The following is a 15,300-nucleotide window of genomic DNA, read 5'->3' on the forward strand; positions in this document are numbered from 1 at the left end:
ACACTCTTGATACCTTTAGTCCAGAAAGCAGACTGTTTGTTTTTGAGATGCCATACCTAACTTGTGCCTAAGGAAACAGCAGTCAAAATTGTGCACAATGCTTTATTGTCAGCATATTCTCACACACTTTTGAAGTGTGCTTGCTTGACGGATACAATTTCTTTTTTCTTTTTCCTAAATGAGCTGATTTTACAAAATTAGCAATTCTCTGATCTTTATTTTTCCACATAGACAAGCTCAGCTTAATCAATGCTGCCCTCACTTACAAGGACTAAATAATATTTCACAACTTAGCTTTTCCTTCAACAGCACCATCTAAAATTATACAAGAGCAAGATTTTTTTTTCTCTGAAAGTCAGCAGAAAAGCTGTTAAATACTACATATACTAGAATACTGGTTTTAATAATACTTAACGTGCACATCAGTGTCATTGTCAGAAACACTTTAAATCTCTGTATAGTACTAACGACTGAAAAGAGTTATTCAGCTTTATAATGTCGTATGCATTATCTTTCATATATTCCTAAAGCAGGATGTATGCTGTACATTTATATACAACGTTGGCAGGAGCACAGACATTGCAGTGTCATGCTTTCATTCAAATTTCAGATGCCATATTTTCAGTACAATCGCATGGCATCAAAATGCAACATATTGCTTTGCAAATGCAAATAATTTCACACAGTGGCCTTCATGACTGGGAAGGGGTAATGAAATGGTATATATTTTACACATGAAAAAATTAAATAAAATATTTATCATAAATATATGGACCAGTATATGACATTGAAGAACAAGAAGCAAAAAGGAAACAGTGCTCTTGCATAAAGATCAATTCTCTTTGCTGCTGATGGAATGACTGGCTTGGGAGGAGGAGGCTTCTTGTTGTTCTTGGCTTGAGATTTCCCAAGCCCATTGTTGACTTCAATGGGCTTCCCATAACAGTCATAATTTGATAATTCAAAATCTCTTGGCAAGCTTCCAACTATGCTGAAATCGTTGGACCTCAGATCAGATTTCGAAGTGCAAACTTTTTTGCATCTGGTCTCACCAACCTATGAAATAAAGAGTGAGGGGAATCATGATCTACTCACCATATTTCATTAACAAACTTAATGCAGCTGCTAGAGAACACCGCAAACAAACATATAGGAAATTACTTGTTGATAGGGATACATTACATCAGCCTAATTTGCTGAATGGTTGCTTTATAAGTACTTAAGGATGATCAGTCAATCATATAAACTAATCCAAACATTCATAATTGTGTAATTTTTCATGCACAAGGTGCCTCATGCTGTGCAACCTGCTATAGTTAGACTCCTTCATTTTAAGATGATGGAAAGGGAGGGAGTAATTTTGGAGAGAATATTTTTGGAAATAAGTCCTGTGCTGATGAATCTTCAGGAAAGATACTATTCAATACTTACATTTTTCTGAGACCTGGAAGATCCATTCAGAATTAACCCTAAAATTCAGTGTTTGATCCAAGAATTAAAATCTGTTCTGGTTCTACATACTACCCAGGTTGAGATCCTAAATCTCATCCTAGTGTGTGAAAGTACAAGGCGAGAAGGCACTTTCTTTGTAGTCCTTGGTGCCTCTCTAAAGACAATTAAGTAGTTGAGTCACCATTCAAGAAAGGACGTAGACATGTAGATGTGGTACTTAGGGCCATGGTTTAGTGATAGACTTGGCAGTGCTAGGTTAGTGGTTGAGCTTGATGATCTTGGAGGTCCTTTCTAATCTAAATGATTCTATGATTCTATGCAGCAAAGATGAGACACCTTTCTCCATGCTTCCCACTGGTACCCCAGAGAATGGTGTAACTGGGAAATCAAAATTGAGCAGATAAATATCTGTCTTTCTCACAGTTCCATCAACGATCTTGGTGATCAAGTACTACTGTGCAAAGCAGCAATCCCAGGTGAATCTCCCTCTGCTACAGACCAGACAATCCTACTGGCACATACAATGAATATTTAGAAGAAAAAGGTATTTGATGCCCTTTAAATGGAAGAGTTTTTTAGGGGAAAAAAAATTAAATTAAAAAAGGTTCTGATATTGCTTTCCTTGCATTTTAGAAAGATACTATTTCAAGTACAACAAACTTCTAAGAGGATCACCCTACACTGCTAGGTAGCTTGAAGGAATTTGAAGACTTCTTTCAAAGCACTGTGCTTTGTAACTTTGGTAAGTCTCTCACAAAGTTTCATTCCATTTGGAGTACACAGAAAAGCAGGAAAAAAAAAAGAAAAAAGACAGGTACCAGTTATGAAACATAACTACATTATTAATGCCATTTGTTCACATATATAAACTGAGTTATTGCAAAAAGTGCTGGTGCACAAACCAGGTGTAAGACATGGGGAACTGACATTAAGATAACTTTATCCTGGGGTTTTCTGGAGTCACTGATCCACTAAAATTTGGTTCTTCCAAAAGCTCCCCATCTCTTGTTCCCAACAGTCTATCCCTCTACAACAAAGCCTTCAGGTATTCTTCTCTCAGCTCTCTCCACCTCTTGTTTCCCGCAGTTTTAGGCTGATGGTTCAGGATATTTGCATTAGCACATTTTGTAAGTTATTAAAATAATTAGAATGGACTATGGCACCAGACTTACATATGAATGAAAAATATTCTGGAGAATATTATTAGCTTCTCTATGACAACTGACAGGTTATCCTGAATAACAAGAACTGTGGTAGTTGGTGATCTGATAAGTTCCCCTCTGGTCTTAGATGTCTTCAATCAAGCTGTGAAGCAGACCCTTGAGCAATGGAAGCGTAACTTGCAGGGCTGGACTGCATGTTAACTCAAGAGTCACAGGAATATTATTCCTTCACTACATATTTATCAAATTCCTAATTTTCTCACGGTCAAAACTAGTAAGATTTAGTAGGGCTGAAATGAGAAATATAATCATGTATGAAATTACAGGCTTTCTTTTGGATTTGCAAAAGTATGAGTCCATTCTTCATACTACTAGAGATATATTGTAAAACTCAGTGATACTAATGCCCACCTATATGCTCTCCTTGCACAACACAGAATATTCCTGTTCCCACTCCAGTATTAAAGCCTAAAGAGTATTCTGGTCAAGGCTTTGACAAATCAGTTCTCATTCACCTGCAGGAAGGAGAACTGAGGGAATAGCTTCTAGGTCACCTCTTCCTTACAAGTAGAAGATTGTTCACACCACATTCACACAGAGCTGTTCTTAGTTTAGTATCAGCTGTAATAGTGATTTATCAGGGTGACACAATTTTCCTTGTAAGAGCAACCTGGCCCAAATTTTTATTTTGTAAGTACATGCCTCTTGTATATAAAAAAAAAATCCTTTCATTTCTCTGGGTTTATATCTCATGTGCTTCTACTTTCTATACTCAATTTCTGCCTGGACATATTTTTTAATTTTGTCTTATGCATCTCTTCCACTCCTCAGTATTTCTGTTGTTTTCATCTAAATCCTCTTCAGTTCACCTGCAGCCTTTCCTAAAACAAGTGAGGTAATGTATATTAAATGCAGTTTGACTGCTTTTTGTTAACCCTGTCTCTGTTTGTGCTAGAAGTGTAACAATATTCCTGATGCCTACCAAAGGCTATGAGGACCATCCTAATGGAAAATGATTCCATGGGACTTGATTTTAGAGTACCACATGAAAGATTTGTGTAGAAGGTAAAACACTGTTAAAGAGGTATGGTTTACCACACCTCTTACATACTTTCAGCTTCATCCTGACACAGAAGTTGACCTAGGCAAACATTTGTGTAGTCTACCTCACCCTGCCTCAGCATCGTGACCTGTGGGCCAGGTCCAGCCTGCAGAATGCCTCCTCCAGACCTACTGCGCTGGGACAGGGAGCAGCTGTCTGGGAAGGAGGGAGTGCCACTCAAATTGTGAATGCCATGTCCCAGATAGAGGCAGGCAGCTGCTCTTCCTCCCACCAGTGCGGAGGTGGAGAAGGGCAGGGAAAGGCACCATGGCTCTTGGGGCCTGGCCCAAATGCAGACGTATTTCCAGTTTCTCACAGGAGTGGGCCACCTTGTCTGGGTTTATGTTTGACAGGACACCTACCCTTTGATGAACAGTTCAGAAATACCTAAAAAGGACTCCTAGAAGACAGAAGGTCTGTTGTGATGACCCATTCTCACCTTTTCAAAAATTTAGCTGAGGGATGCTCACTGCCACACTCAGCACCTGCCACTGCCCTGAGTGCTATGCTCCAAAGCGGCAGTGTGTGGACCACTTACACTAGATTTTCCTTCAAAAGAAAAAATCCAGGATGGGGATTTTTTTCCACAACCTTGTTCCCCTCAAACATATGTACCTTATTTCTAACCTGAATTTATTTGGCTTCAATTTTCAGTCACGAGGCATGACTACACTTAGCCTGATTAAGTGCTGGTACTTACAGACGGTAACAAATCTAGCCTTGATTTTGCATAATTCAGATGATGTAATCAGGCTGACAAGTGAAGCCAAATGTTCTTCAGAGTTTCTTACCTCCATACACTTACCTCTGTCAAACTAACTGATAATCTTTTTTAAAAATATATTGTTTGATTAAATCAATAAACATGGAGATCATCTTTAATTTCACTGCCTCATTTAAATTTATTAGCTAACATGAGGCTGAATTATGAATATTAATAATAATACTTATGAGTTATTATTATTTGGCCCCTATTAGCTCTTCGATATTTTCCACTGATTGATGCCAGGCTTATAATTATTCACATAATTCCACTTAGCCTTTAAAAGTACTGGCACAAAGTTAGCTTCCTACAGTCTTCTGGAACCCTCCCTGTTTAAAAAGTTTTATTACAAAATCAACATTTATGTTTCACAGCAATAATGGACCATATCTTTAAAAAATCTTACAGGCAACTTTAGTTGACAACACGATTTTAAAATGTCTGACTTTAATAGGTACTGTTTAACATCCTCATTAGCTACTGTCGATGGAAACTAGTTCATCATCTGACTGAATATATCTGGCTTTTCCCCAGACACAGACTGGAGTATTTGATAAATACTTCTGCCTTTTCTGCTAATTCTTGACACTTGCAGCACCTCTATCTAATACTGAGATAATACTCTTGTGGCTTTTTTTTTTGTGTTATTGCTATATACGTGCAATAACCTGCTATTGACCTCAGTTATGCTAAACATATATCCCTTTTGTCATTTTGTTGTTGTTATACTTTTTCTATTTCCAATATTTTCTGGATTTCAAGTTCTATTATTTGCTATCCATTTCTCCTTTTGCCAGTAAGAAGAAAAGAGAAATGCTTGAAGCTGAGTTAGTTTACAGTCACTCAGTCACTGGGGAGTCTGTTTTCAATTTTTCTCTTTTGTTTTGTTTTTAATTGGTATAGCTCTTCTTCTGGTCCGTAGCTGTCTTGAACGTTCTTAGCTCACCATCATCACTCATATTTTTTGTTTAAATTATCCCAGACAGGTGAGACAAAATGGTTTTCAAATTCATCAAATCTGTCCTTTCACAATACCAAGAATACTGCAACTAGACTAAATTTGTTTTGTGCAAACAGAAAAAAAATAATCAATTTTTCACTTGATCATTCATCCTGTGATCCCAATTTTGGATTTAGGAATTTTTGAGATGAGGAATTCATCGTGTATAATTTCTAGCAAAGCTTTGAACATGCTATAGCACCGGCAGCCTCTCAAGCTCAGCACGAGCCCTACAGGATGAATTGCCTGCCTGCTGCAACGCAGCATTCTCTGACCTACAAAGCACTTCTCCTCTGACATAAAATTTTCTCTTCCGTTCACCCAACCTCTTTTGGCATGCACATCTGTCTCTAGTCCTGCCACTTGTGCAAAAGTCCTCCAGATGAAGGTATAGTTGTAACAAATTCCATCATTAATCTTTCTTGCACTTGTCCTGTGCTCTTTTCCTGCTTTTACCATAATGATGGATTTAGATCATCAATAAAGTTAAGCATTAGTGGGTATTCAGACTGAGTATGTTTTATGGTGTAGGCAGGAGGAATTTGTTATCACATTCCAGATACTGTATTCCTTGTGAATTCTTATTACCCTACTAACTACAAACTACAGCACAAATAATACTTATACACAAAATATCACAGGATCCCAGCCTAGCTGAGGTTGGAAGGGACCTCTGGAGATCATCTAGTCCAGCCCTGCTGCTCAAATCAGGGTCAATGAGATTGCTCAGGGCTTTTACACTCATGTTCTGAATTATCTCTAAGGATGGATACATGAGTCACTAGAGCAGAAAGTACCTACTCTGTACCTGAAATGCTGTCAGCAACGATTAAAATAGACTGTAGCCTGTGGTTTTCCATACAAGATAAAATGTAAACTGGGTTTCTGGTGGTTCTACAATAAAAATCTGTGTCTGAGTCTCATTCAAAGTCAAAACACAATATGGGAAGATCAGGTCGCCGTGGGTCACCGTCAGTGGTCACGTATATTGTAAATCAGTTTGAGATGAACATAACACATATCAGGTTTCAGAGACTAGATGCAGCTCTGACAAGATAAGGCAAGCAACAACACTACTTCTCTTAAAAAATAACTGGGTTTAAAACTAATACCACCACTTGCATATACCTATTCATCATCTGCCAGAGCCATTCTTTTAGCAAATGTTCACTTCAGTCATCAGTGCATTATCTGTGGGGGACAGCTTGATGGGCTTGATGAAAATGTGACTTTTCAAATGGAGGGGTATTGTTAGAGTTAACAGTGCTCCCTGTAATCACGCCACCAGTGAAAGAAAAAAGAAACTGATTCATCTTCAAAACATTTCCCTTTTTGCTTGTTTTTCTCACTGTATGGTGTTGCATTGCTAGGAAACAAACTCAAACTCCTACTGAGGATTCCCAATAAAAAAAACACTGCCTGCAGTTACCACCAGGTTGCATAATTTTCTCCTCTGCTTAGAGCAGCATCTACTTGCAGCCACTATGAGCTAAGAGAGCCAAATGGTTTACTTATGGCTTATTGCCTGTATATGCATAGCCATTACAGCTCCCAGCAAAACTAGTACAGATGCTTATGTTGAATTTTCTCTTTTTTTTTCTTTTTTTTCTTTTTTCTACAGATTCAGGGCAATCTTGCCAGAATGTACCTGTTGGCTTTACTCAAAAAGACATACTGATAAACCTCTCTGAGCTGAAAATGGCACCGATCTTTGAAGGGTTTTTGCTGGACAGGGGTTGTGAGCCATGAAGCACTGACTCTGGGGTTTGGTGTATACTGGCAACAAACATCTTCTACCCCTGCCAGTACCCAGGACTTGGTAGAGAGGAGAAGCTATGCATCCATAGAAGGCTTTCTCCATCTTTGGCTAATTCCCAAATTGTGAACTTTGTTTTCATTCTGCCATCTTCGTTACCACTTTTGGTGGCCACCAGTCATGATCACTGACTGCTGACATGGTGTCAGAAGTGCTTTCAGTTAAGAATTTCCAGGGAGACACTGACACACTTTATTACAGGGGACCTCTTCTCCTCACCTGGTATTACAAATGGCATCGAGTTTCTTATTTTTAGGATATATACTGAAAAGTTTATTCCTTTACCCAATTTCTAGTAATAAATGTATGTGTAAAAACATTGGTACAATCATGTCCTTTGTTTTGGCTCTTTTTTCAATAATACAAAATATATCAAGTCTCCAGACCAGATGCCGTTTTAATCTTTCATAATTGGAATGAGCCCAATATCCCCCACTCATTTCCCTGTGCTCCATCAAATCCTCCCCATGCCTGGGATCTTCCCACCCCAATACCCCTGCTGCACCTTACATACCAACCTCTTCCCCAGTGAGAGGCAGCAAGAGCATGACTTGCAGTTTGGGCAACTCCGGCAAACTCCTGGTCTTGGGTTCAGGTGAATTTTGAAGTGAAATAAAGCAATTTCTGTTTTTAAACTTTATTCCCCTCTAATTAAACTTATGACTATGTAACAGAATCTCTTAGTTAGTATCTTGTAATAAATAAGTGCTGCATTTAGGCTGGAGAAGCATTTGTAAATGGAATTATTCATGTTTTCTGTTTTCTCCAACTTGGAGTCTTGTGCTTTTAAGTTTTTCCTGTTGGCTTTACCTTTGAGCCCCATCTGGTCTATCCATTGCTTCAAGTCCAGCTACAGTGAAATTTCCAGCTATGCCCTTTTTCACTTTTTCCTTAGTATCACCTTCTGGGTTTCATGACATAGTGCATTTGGATTTCCATATTCCTCTTGTGAGGAAAGAATTAGAACATCCTTAAACATTTCTGAAGGATGCACATTCATTTCAGGGATGCAGTTCCAAGTTGTCCTTTAGGAAAATGTATTGGTTCACCTACGTCTTTCCAGATATTTATCACAGTATGTGCTCTCTCCTCACACAAAGTCCTACACACCCCTGATGAGAAACAGCAATTGAAGATCTGTGATGGCATTCTGGCTTTCCTGTTCTTTATGCCTTTCAACATACAGCTTTTTCCATTACCTGCTTCTTTAACATTTCCCTCCCTTGCATATTTGCCATATGACAAATGCATTCTTTACTTGATGGCCGCTAGCTCTCTATGGGAGCCAGCCAAACGTTGTGGGGCAGGCCTAGTTTTGGATTAGGAGTCAGAGCTACAGAAAGATTTACACCTGTTCTGATTTAGGAGTGTAGTACAGGCTTCTCCAGTGTTAAGAACTTTCAAGTACTCCTAAGGGGTAGCTAGGTCAGAGAAGGCGCTTTCAGCTAGGTATATTTATAGTGTTCAAATAAATAGAACACTGTGCATCTGTAGATGCATGTAAGCGTCTAAAGTCATGTTTACCGATTTAAATGTATCATTCTTTTGAAAGTTGCTCCTGGAGATGTTCAACACCTCTAGAAGTCAGATGGCTTATTTATAACATCCAAGTATAGATTCAGTGATCCAAACATGTAACTTTGAGAAGTTAATTTCATCTTTGTCTTACTGAAATAAAATGTATTGGTCTGGTGGAGTGTTGCAGTTATAGGGTACATGCTCTATATGTGGTTCTGAGCCATTTAGCCTACTTTGACATATGCCAAATTGTTTGTATGTGATCAAATCTATGACAGTCAGAAGTATGTTAGTGTATTTTCAGTGTATACCTGAGAACAATTTCTACCTGAATTATTTCCACATCACCTAACCTGCCTTTGATTCATGTTCTCTTTTATGTTGCTGTGATGTACAGAATAATATAACCTGTTGATCTTCATTTCTTACCTTCTTCAGAAAAATTTTGTTCTTCTAAGCAAAAGGAAGCACTTCAGGAACAATATACTGCAGCCATTCTGCCTGTAAGTCATTCTGCTCCCCAGTCCTCAGATTGTCATTCACTTCTCATGTATCTCACATTTTAAAAACATCACTTCTATTTGGAACTGAACTCTGGATTATTAAGTTATCACAAGATGAATACAACTTTCTTGGAATTTTTCTATAATATAAAGCAATCCCTGGTCACATAGTTATGGAAATTGAACACCCTTCTTTGCCAAGTGACTTGAGCAGGCAGTCCCTGCCCTGCTGTTCCTTTGGAACTTCCACTAACTCTCAGCTCAGCTAGACTGTCATTGTCCCAGCCTTCCAATCTGTACCCTCTCCAGAATGCATCATGGCCATATAACATCCTGGCCCCACACAATTCATCTGTCAGGGCCCATCTCTCCTCTCAGTTTAGTGATCTCACTAAAGTGAGATCTCAGCAAGTCCCAGATCATATCACCCTTCCTCAAGTAGACTGTATTTCAAAGCAGGTGACTGGACACAAGCAATCACTGGCCATATGGGGAAGAGACCATTGAACCACATGGCCAGGTTTTATGTCATTGTGTACTTATTTCCAATGTGCCTCAACAAACAAATGCTTTATATCTGTGTAAAGATCATCAGAAGCTACACAAACTCAGGACTCCATATAAATCGAACACAGATTACTGTTGCAGAGACTACAGATATTTGAATGCCAAAGGTCTTTGATAACAAACAGGGAGCACACTGAATATGGACAAATATGACATGCTGGACCTGACACTGCAAGATCCCAGAGGGCAGACTAAGGTTTGAATCTCAAAAGCCTTCTGCCTGCTGTTAAACACCACTCATGAGGAATGTTACTAAATTTTTGTGGGTAATGACTCCCCTTCCTCTGAGCCTTGAAATACACTGTATACTCAAGCTTACCTTCTTGGAAAAAATATTAAAAGATGACAGGATAGCAAAGATGGCAAAATTTATCACTTTATACTCTGTGTCTATGACAATGGTAAGCACCCTGTGCACCCATTAACGTGTACACACTGAGGAGAGTCAACAGTTTAGCAGTGAGCTTTAGTTCATATTATCAAAAGTCAAATTACCAAAAAAAAATTAATCTTGTCATTGATTAAGCTTTATACTTACACTTGTTAAATACTCCAAATAGGAATAAATAGATTTTATGCTGCTCTGCTGGACTGTTGCAACTATTTTGTCACAAGAAAGAGGTAAATTTTTGACCCACAAGTTGATAACCACAATTGTAACACATTCAGTTTAGTGGAAGCAAAACTGTGGCTAAGCCATCTTTCTACTCAGTTCCCATGTCACCTGGGGTTGGGGAATTACTTGTGATTCAAGTCAAAGCAGACAGTGGGTTGTTCTAAGCTGAGCCTGGTTGCCTGCCAAAACAGTTCCCAGGAGGCTCTATCAGATGAGAATTACGGTAGTCAAGTGCTCTGTGCTATCAGCAACTCCTCTGAATTGGGGGTAATTAGTCATGGGGCAATGCCAGATTTATACTAGGGCTGGGTTTCTGCCATCCTGGCATAAATGACTCCCTCCTTAAAGAAGCTTTAAAGTCATATGGTATGCTACTGATATTATCACTTGGATCTGGCCAAATAGCTTTAGTTTACACATCTAAATTGTTGAGCCTTTGAAAACTATAAACCAAATTCATACTCCGCATATTTTAGCACAATGTATTTTCTTCTGTAGAATACATATCGACTAAATATTACTCAGGACTGGGGGCAGCTGGCCTGGAATGTCTGGTAACTCTTCGGGCATATGGAAAACTTTGGCCTGAGCTAAGATGTACATCTAATCTTTATCCACAGAATGAGCTCTGACCGATTTACCCATACTCTGTCTGGCAACACAAGAAATGCAGGAACTGTTTGACAGACAAACAGATCATCCTTTATTTACAGATGTCAAGACTTCTGAATCCCTGGCAATAGAGATTCTTCACATGCAATGTGGTGCAGCTGTGGCTGCTCCAAGGAAAGCAATGAGATGTGTGTTATTTGAGTACGCTCTCAACAAATACTGACTGAAAGTCCTGTCCTCTGAATAGTTACAGTTTGACAGCTGCTATTTATTATTAAAAGAAAAATAGCAACTGTAAAGCTGCTTGCTGCTTTATTTACCTTAAGCTCAGCAACAACCATGGCACTAAGATATTAAAAGATAAATTTTTCATTTAGACATTTGACCTCAAATCACTAGGGACCAATTGGCCAGGCGGCTAGCCATTAATTACCAGTATGTTCTTAGTGTCTTGGCCACTTCTAAGATTAAGCACCATCCAAAGCTATTACAGCAGTGTATTTTTGGAACTACGTTAATAGAGGATAATGCTGATTTTGCGTATGCAGCTTGACAGCTCTTACCTGTAAAGTGCTGATGTGGACAGGAGTCCCCGTGCCGTTCACAGTGTTCTTTTTGGCAGCGTTTCCACCTTTCCCTTCAGCTTGCTCTGCCTTGGCAATCTTGGCTTTTTCAGCTTCAATTCTTTTGGGATTGTTTAGCATTACCTGAACCACTGCATACTCAACCAGTGATGCAAACCCAAAGAGAAGACAAACAATCAGCCAGACATCTAAGGCCTTCACATAAGACACTTTGGGAAGTTCAGCAGCAAGAGTAGTACATTCAGATGCCAAGCTGAGAACTGAGAAAATACCTGCAAAGGGAAAAACAATTAACAATTAAAGTGAACTTTCCCTTAACGACACCTGCCATGTTCTTCCTCTGAACCAGACAACACTGAATGATGAATCGTAACAGCAAATGGGACTTGACAAAGCGGTAGGCATATTTTGCAACAGGTATACAAAATGCACATGCCTTCAGTTAATGAGTAAGTTAAACTGAATATTTATGTAGGGTATTGTGGTTAATGATGAATTATTAATACTGAATACCTTCATTTTATAAATGGAGCAACAAATGAAGCTAAACTGGCTGCTGTGGTTCTCCTGCCCCACACAACTGCATCACACAACTGGGAAATGGGCTTTCCAGAGACTTATCTTACCATGCTCATCTAATTCTGAGAAGATGGAAGAGAAATATATGGTATTTAAATCAAAAAAACTCCAAGTCCTTTAACTTAGACTTGAACAGCTACTGTTGTCCCAGAAATCTGAACTGTGCTTCAGGAGGAGACATCCTCTGAATGACCTGGTCACAAGTATAATATTTAAACTCAAGATGAAAGGGAATGTATCAGTGCATTAAAAAGTCTGTGTTCACAATTCACCACAAAGATGAAAACACTGAGGTGACTGAGGGTCTATGAACACTCCTTGTTTGAGCTTCCAGTATCCAGAGAAAGCTTCCTAGATAAAGAGCTTTTGAGGAAGCCCTTATCATAAAAAAGTACATCTGCAAAGGCTGTTGAAAGGTCACACTCATCGTCAGTCTAGGTTTCAATAAACACTGCTCTTTACAAGGCTTCCAAACATCACCACTAACACAGGACTCACATCACAAGAGACAAAATGCAAGTCTGATCTCATAGATTCCCCACAGGCACCTGTGAAATGGGAATAGTAGCATGAACAGCTACCTTTTGAAAAAGCTAACCTTAGAAATGGTGGTCACATGGGGAAAACTTATTTTGACCTCCCAGCTAAGTTCCCTTTTTTTTTTCTTGAATTTTCATGATAAAAATCACCTTCAATTATAAGTGGGTAGCTTCATGAAATGTAATCAACAACTACAGAAAATGTTGGCTGTAAGGAGATATTCACTTAGCCATAACTATGTTTCCTATAAAGGTAATACGTGTTACCCTAAACATTAAAAAAATTGTATTTCATAGAGAGATCATTTTCTTCAGATCCATTTAAAGTAAACGAGGATGTGAGAAGGTTAATAAAGTATCTGAATTGGCCTATACAAGTATTAAATTCTAGTTGATCATAAATATCAAGCTTTCTTTTGCTACTGTCCCAATTTAGATTTTAATAAGATTGGTAACATACTTTATATGGTATTAATCTCAGATGGGCAACTTATTAGCTGCTAAGCCACTGAAGAGGAAGTATAAAGAAATGACTACAGTGTTATGATTTTAAAATACAAAATCTTATGGTGTTTTATTTATAAATGTGTATTATCAACATAAAATTGAAAAGTGTTGGGTTTTTTTTGCCTTTTTTTTTTTTTTTTGGCCATTGTGATCATAGAGAATGGCCAGGCGTCCTATGTTGGATCAGAATGACATGGCAAACAGTGTCCTCCCTGACTTCATTTCAAACTACTATATCTGATGCATTCAAGTACAAACATGCCTGGAAGTATAGAAAGTGAGCAAAGAATAGTCCCCATTTTTCTGTTTTCAGTGACCAACCAACTGTTTTTGGCTGAGCACTAATTATGGATCATTATGAACTGCAATAGTAAGTGCAAGTAAGGTTGTACTGTCTTTTAGCACAAAAAGGACATCTCTGCCTATGCCCATGTTTTTGCTGCTACTTTCTACTTGTTTGGGTTACTAGGATGAAAACTTCATTCTCAGGGTCAGAGAAACCACAGAAAACCTTCTGGGTTTCAAGGGAACTGTAAAGTAAGATAGAAATATTCCATCAAGCAGCCATCTGCTGCCAGATCAGAGCAGCCAGGCCTCAGAGACTGCTCCCTATAATGGAGCTCTAAGTTGCACCTCTGAGAGTGGCTGTACAAGGTACCTATCAAACACAATTCAAAGCCGAGGGCTCCAGCATGGGTGAGGAGAATGAATAAACAAACTACAAGATTAAATATTAAAAAAAAAAAAAAAAGGAGGGTGGTAGGGATAAACTCCCTTTTCTTCTTTGGAAGCACTAAAGGGAAGGGACGTTAGTTCTTTCATCCAGACCTCTAATGTAAAGGGAATGTTGGCCTTTCTTGGAAATACATCTACAATTTTCTTCCTAATGGGGTATCTCTCTCAATGGTAAAGTACATTTGTTTGGTAGGATTGCACATAGGCAAAAACCTCCCTCTTTCTTTTTCAGTAGGTCACCAACATCCAGCCTTCAATGATCTCTTCACATACAACCAAACAATTTAAGTTTACAGGCTTATTTACAGGTAAGTTTACTAGATGAGACAAGCTGCCAACATGCAATTTGTAGTTCACTGATGTGAGAAAGACTGCATTAAATGCCTAATAACCAAATTATCCACTCAAAGAATTTTCTTCTTCATCCCTACCGCAAAAGTTAGTTAGCTCGCAGCTGAAAACATGATGGTGCAGAGTGACTATGTAAAAAATTCTACCAATGGTTACATATGCATAGTATCACAAAGTGCCAATCCAGCAAAGCACTTCAGCACATGCTGCCAGATAAATAAATCTCCCTTTTTTTGAATCCATCAAATTTAACTGGCCTCAGCACTATCTCTTGGCAGTGAATTCCACAGGTTAATTACATGCTGTATAAAATAGCGTTTTGTCTTTTATATTACTGCTTTAAAATAGTTCTGGCTCCATCTCACTGATGTTATTGGAAAATATAACATTCTGTCCTTCTTTCCTCATAATTTGGTATCTGTAATACATTCTCTTCTCTCATTAAATTTAGTAAACTAAAAGCCATAAGCTTGCCAATCCTTCTTCATACTACAGTTTACAAATATATGATCAGGTCTTCCCTTTGAGACCCTGTATTTGCAACAGTCTTATAAAATGAAATGAGTTGAACTGAAATAGTGCTGAGGGCAGGGCTGTGGAGGAAGGAAATGTCTGGCTGTCCTCTGCATGTGAGGCATATATATCACTGATCACTACTCCAAGCATTTAATTACTCTGTTGTACCCCCAAGTGCTCAGTCACAGGAGGTACTTTGTGGCATGTGGTTGCTTACAGCCCATGCTAATGCTCCATTCTTTCTGTGGTTGGATGGACATCTGAAGTCCCTCAGAAGCTTCCCTAGCTTCAGGGAAGACCTTACTCCCGTTGGGGATCACCAGGCAATGAAGGAAAGAGAGTAGTTTTTTAAACAGATACTGGCACACTTTCCACTT

The 15,300-nt window shown here is 38.6% G+C and overlaps 1 protein-coding gene across 1 annotated transcript in view; it reads right to left on the reverse strand.

The window, feature by feature from the left end:
- Nucleotides 1-759: 759 nt before the first annotated feature.
- Nucleotides 760-15,300, reverse strand: part of GLRB (glycine receptor beta) — a gene marked incomplete at both ends in the record, with an annotated part of 48,220 nt that continues 33,679 nt past the window's right edge. Inside the window, 2 exons of the mRNA XM_084285978.1 lie at nucleotides 760-1,056; nucleotides 11,676-11,968. Coding sequence (XP_084142104.1) covers nucleotides 760-1,056; nucleotides 11,676-11,968 — 590 coding nt within the window. The remainder of the gene's footprint in view (nucleotides 1,057-11,675; nucleotides 11,969-15,300) is intronic.

Source organism: Netta rufina, assembly GCF_964035555.1.
Source record: "Netta rufina genome assembly, chromosome: 4".
NCBI classification, from domain to species: domain Eukaryota; kingdom Metazoa; phylum Chordata; class Aves; order Anseriformes; family Anatidae; genus Netta; species Netta rufina.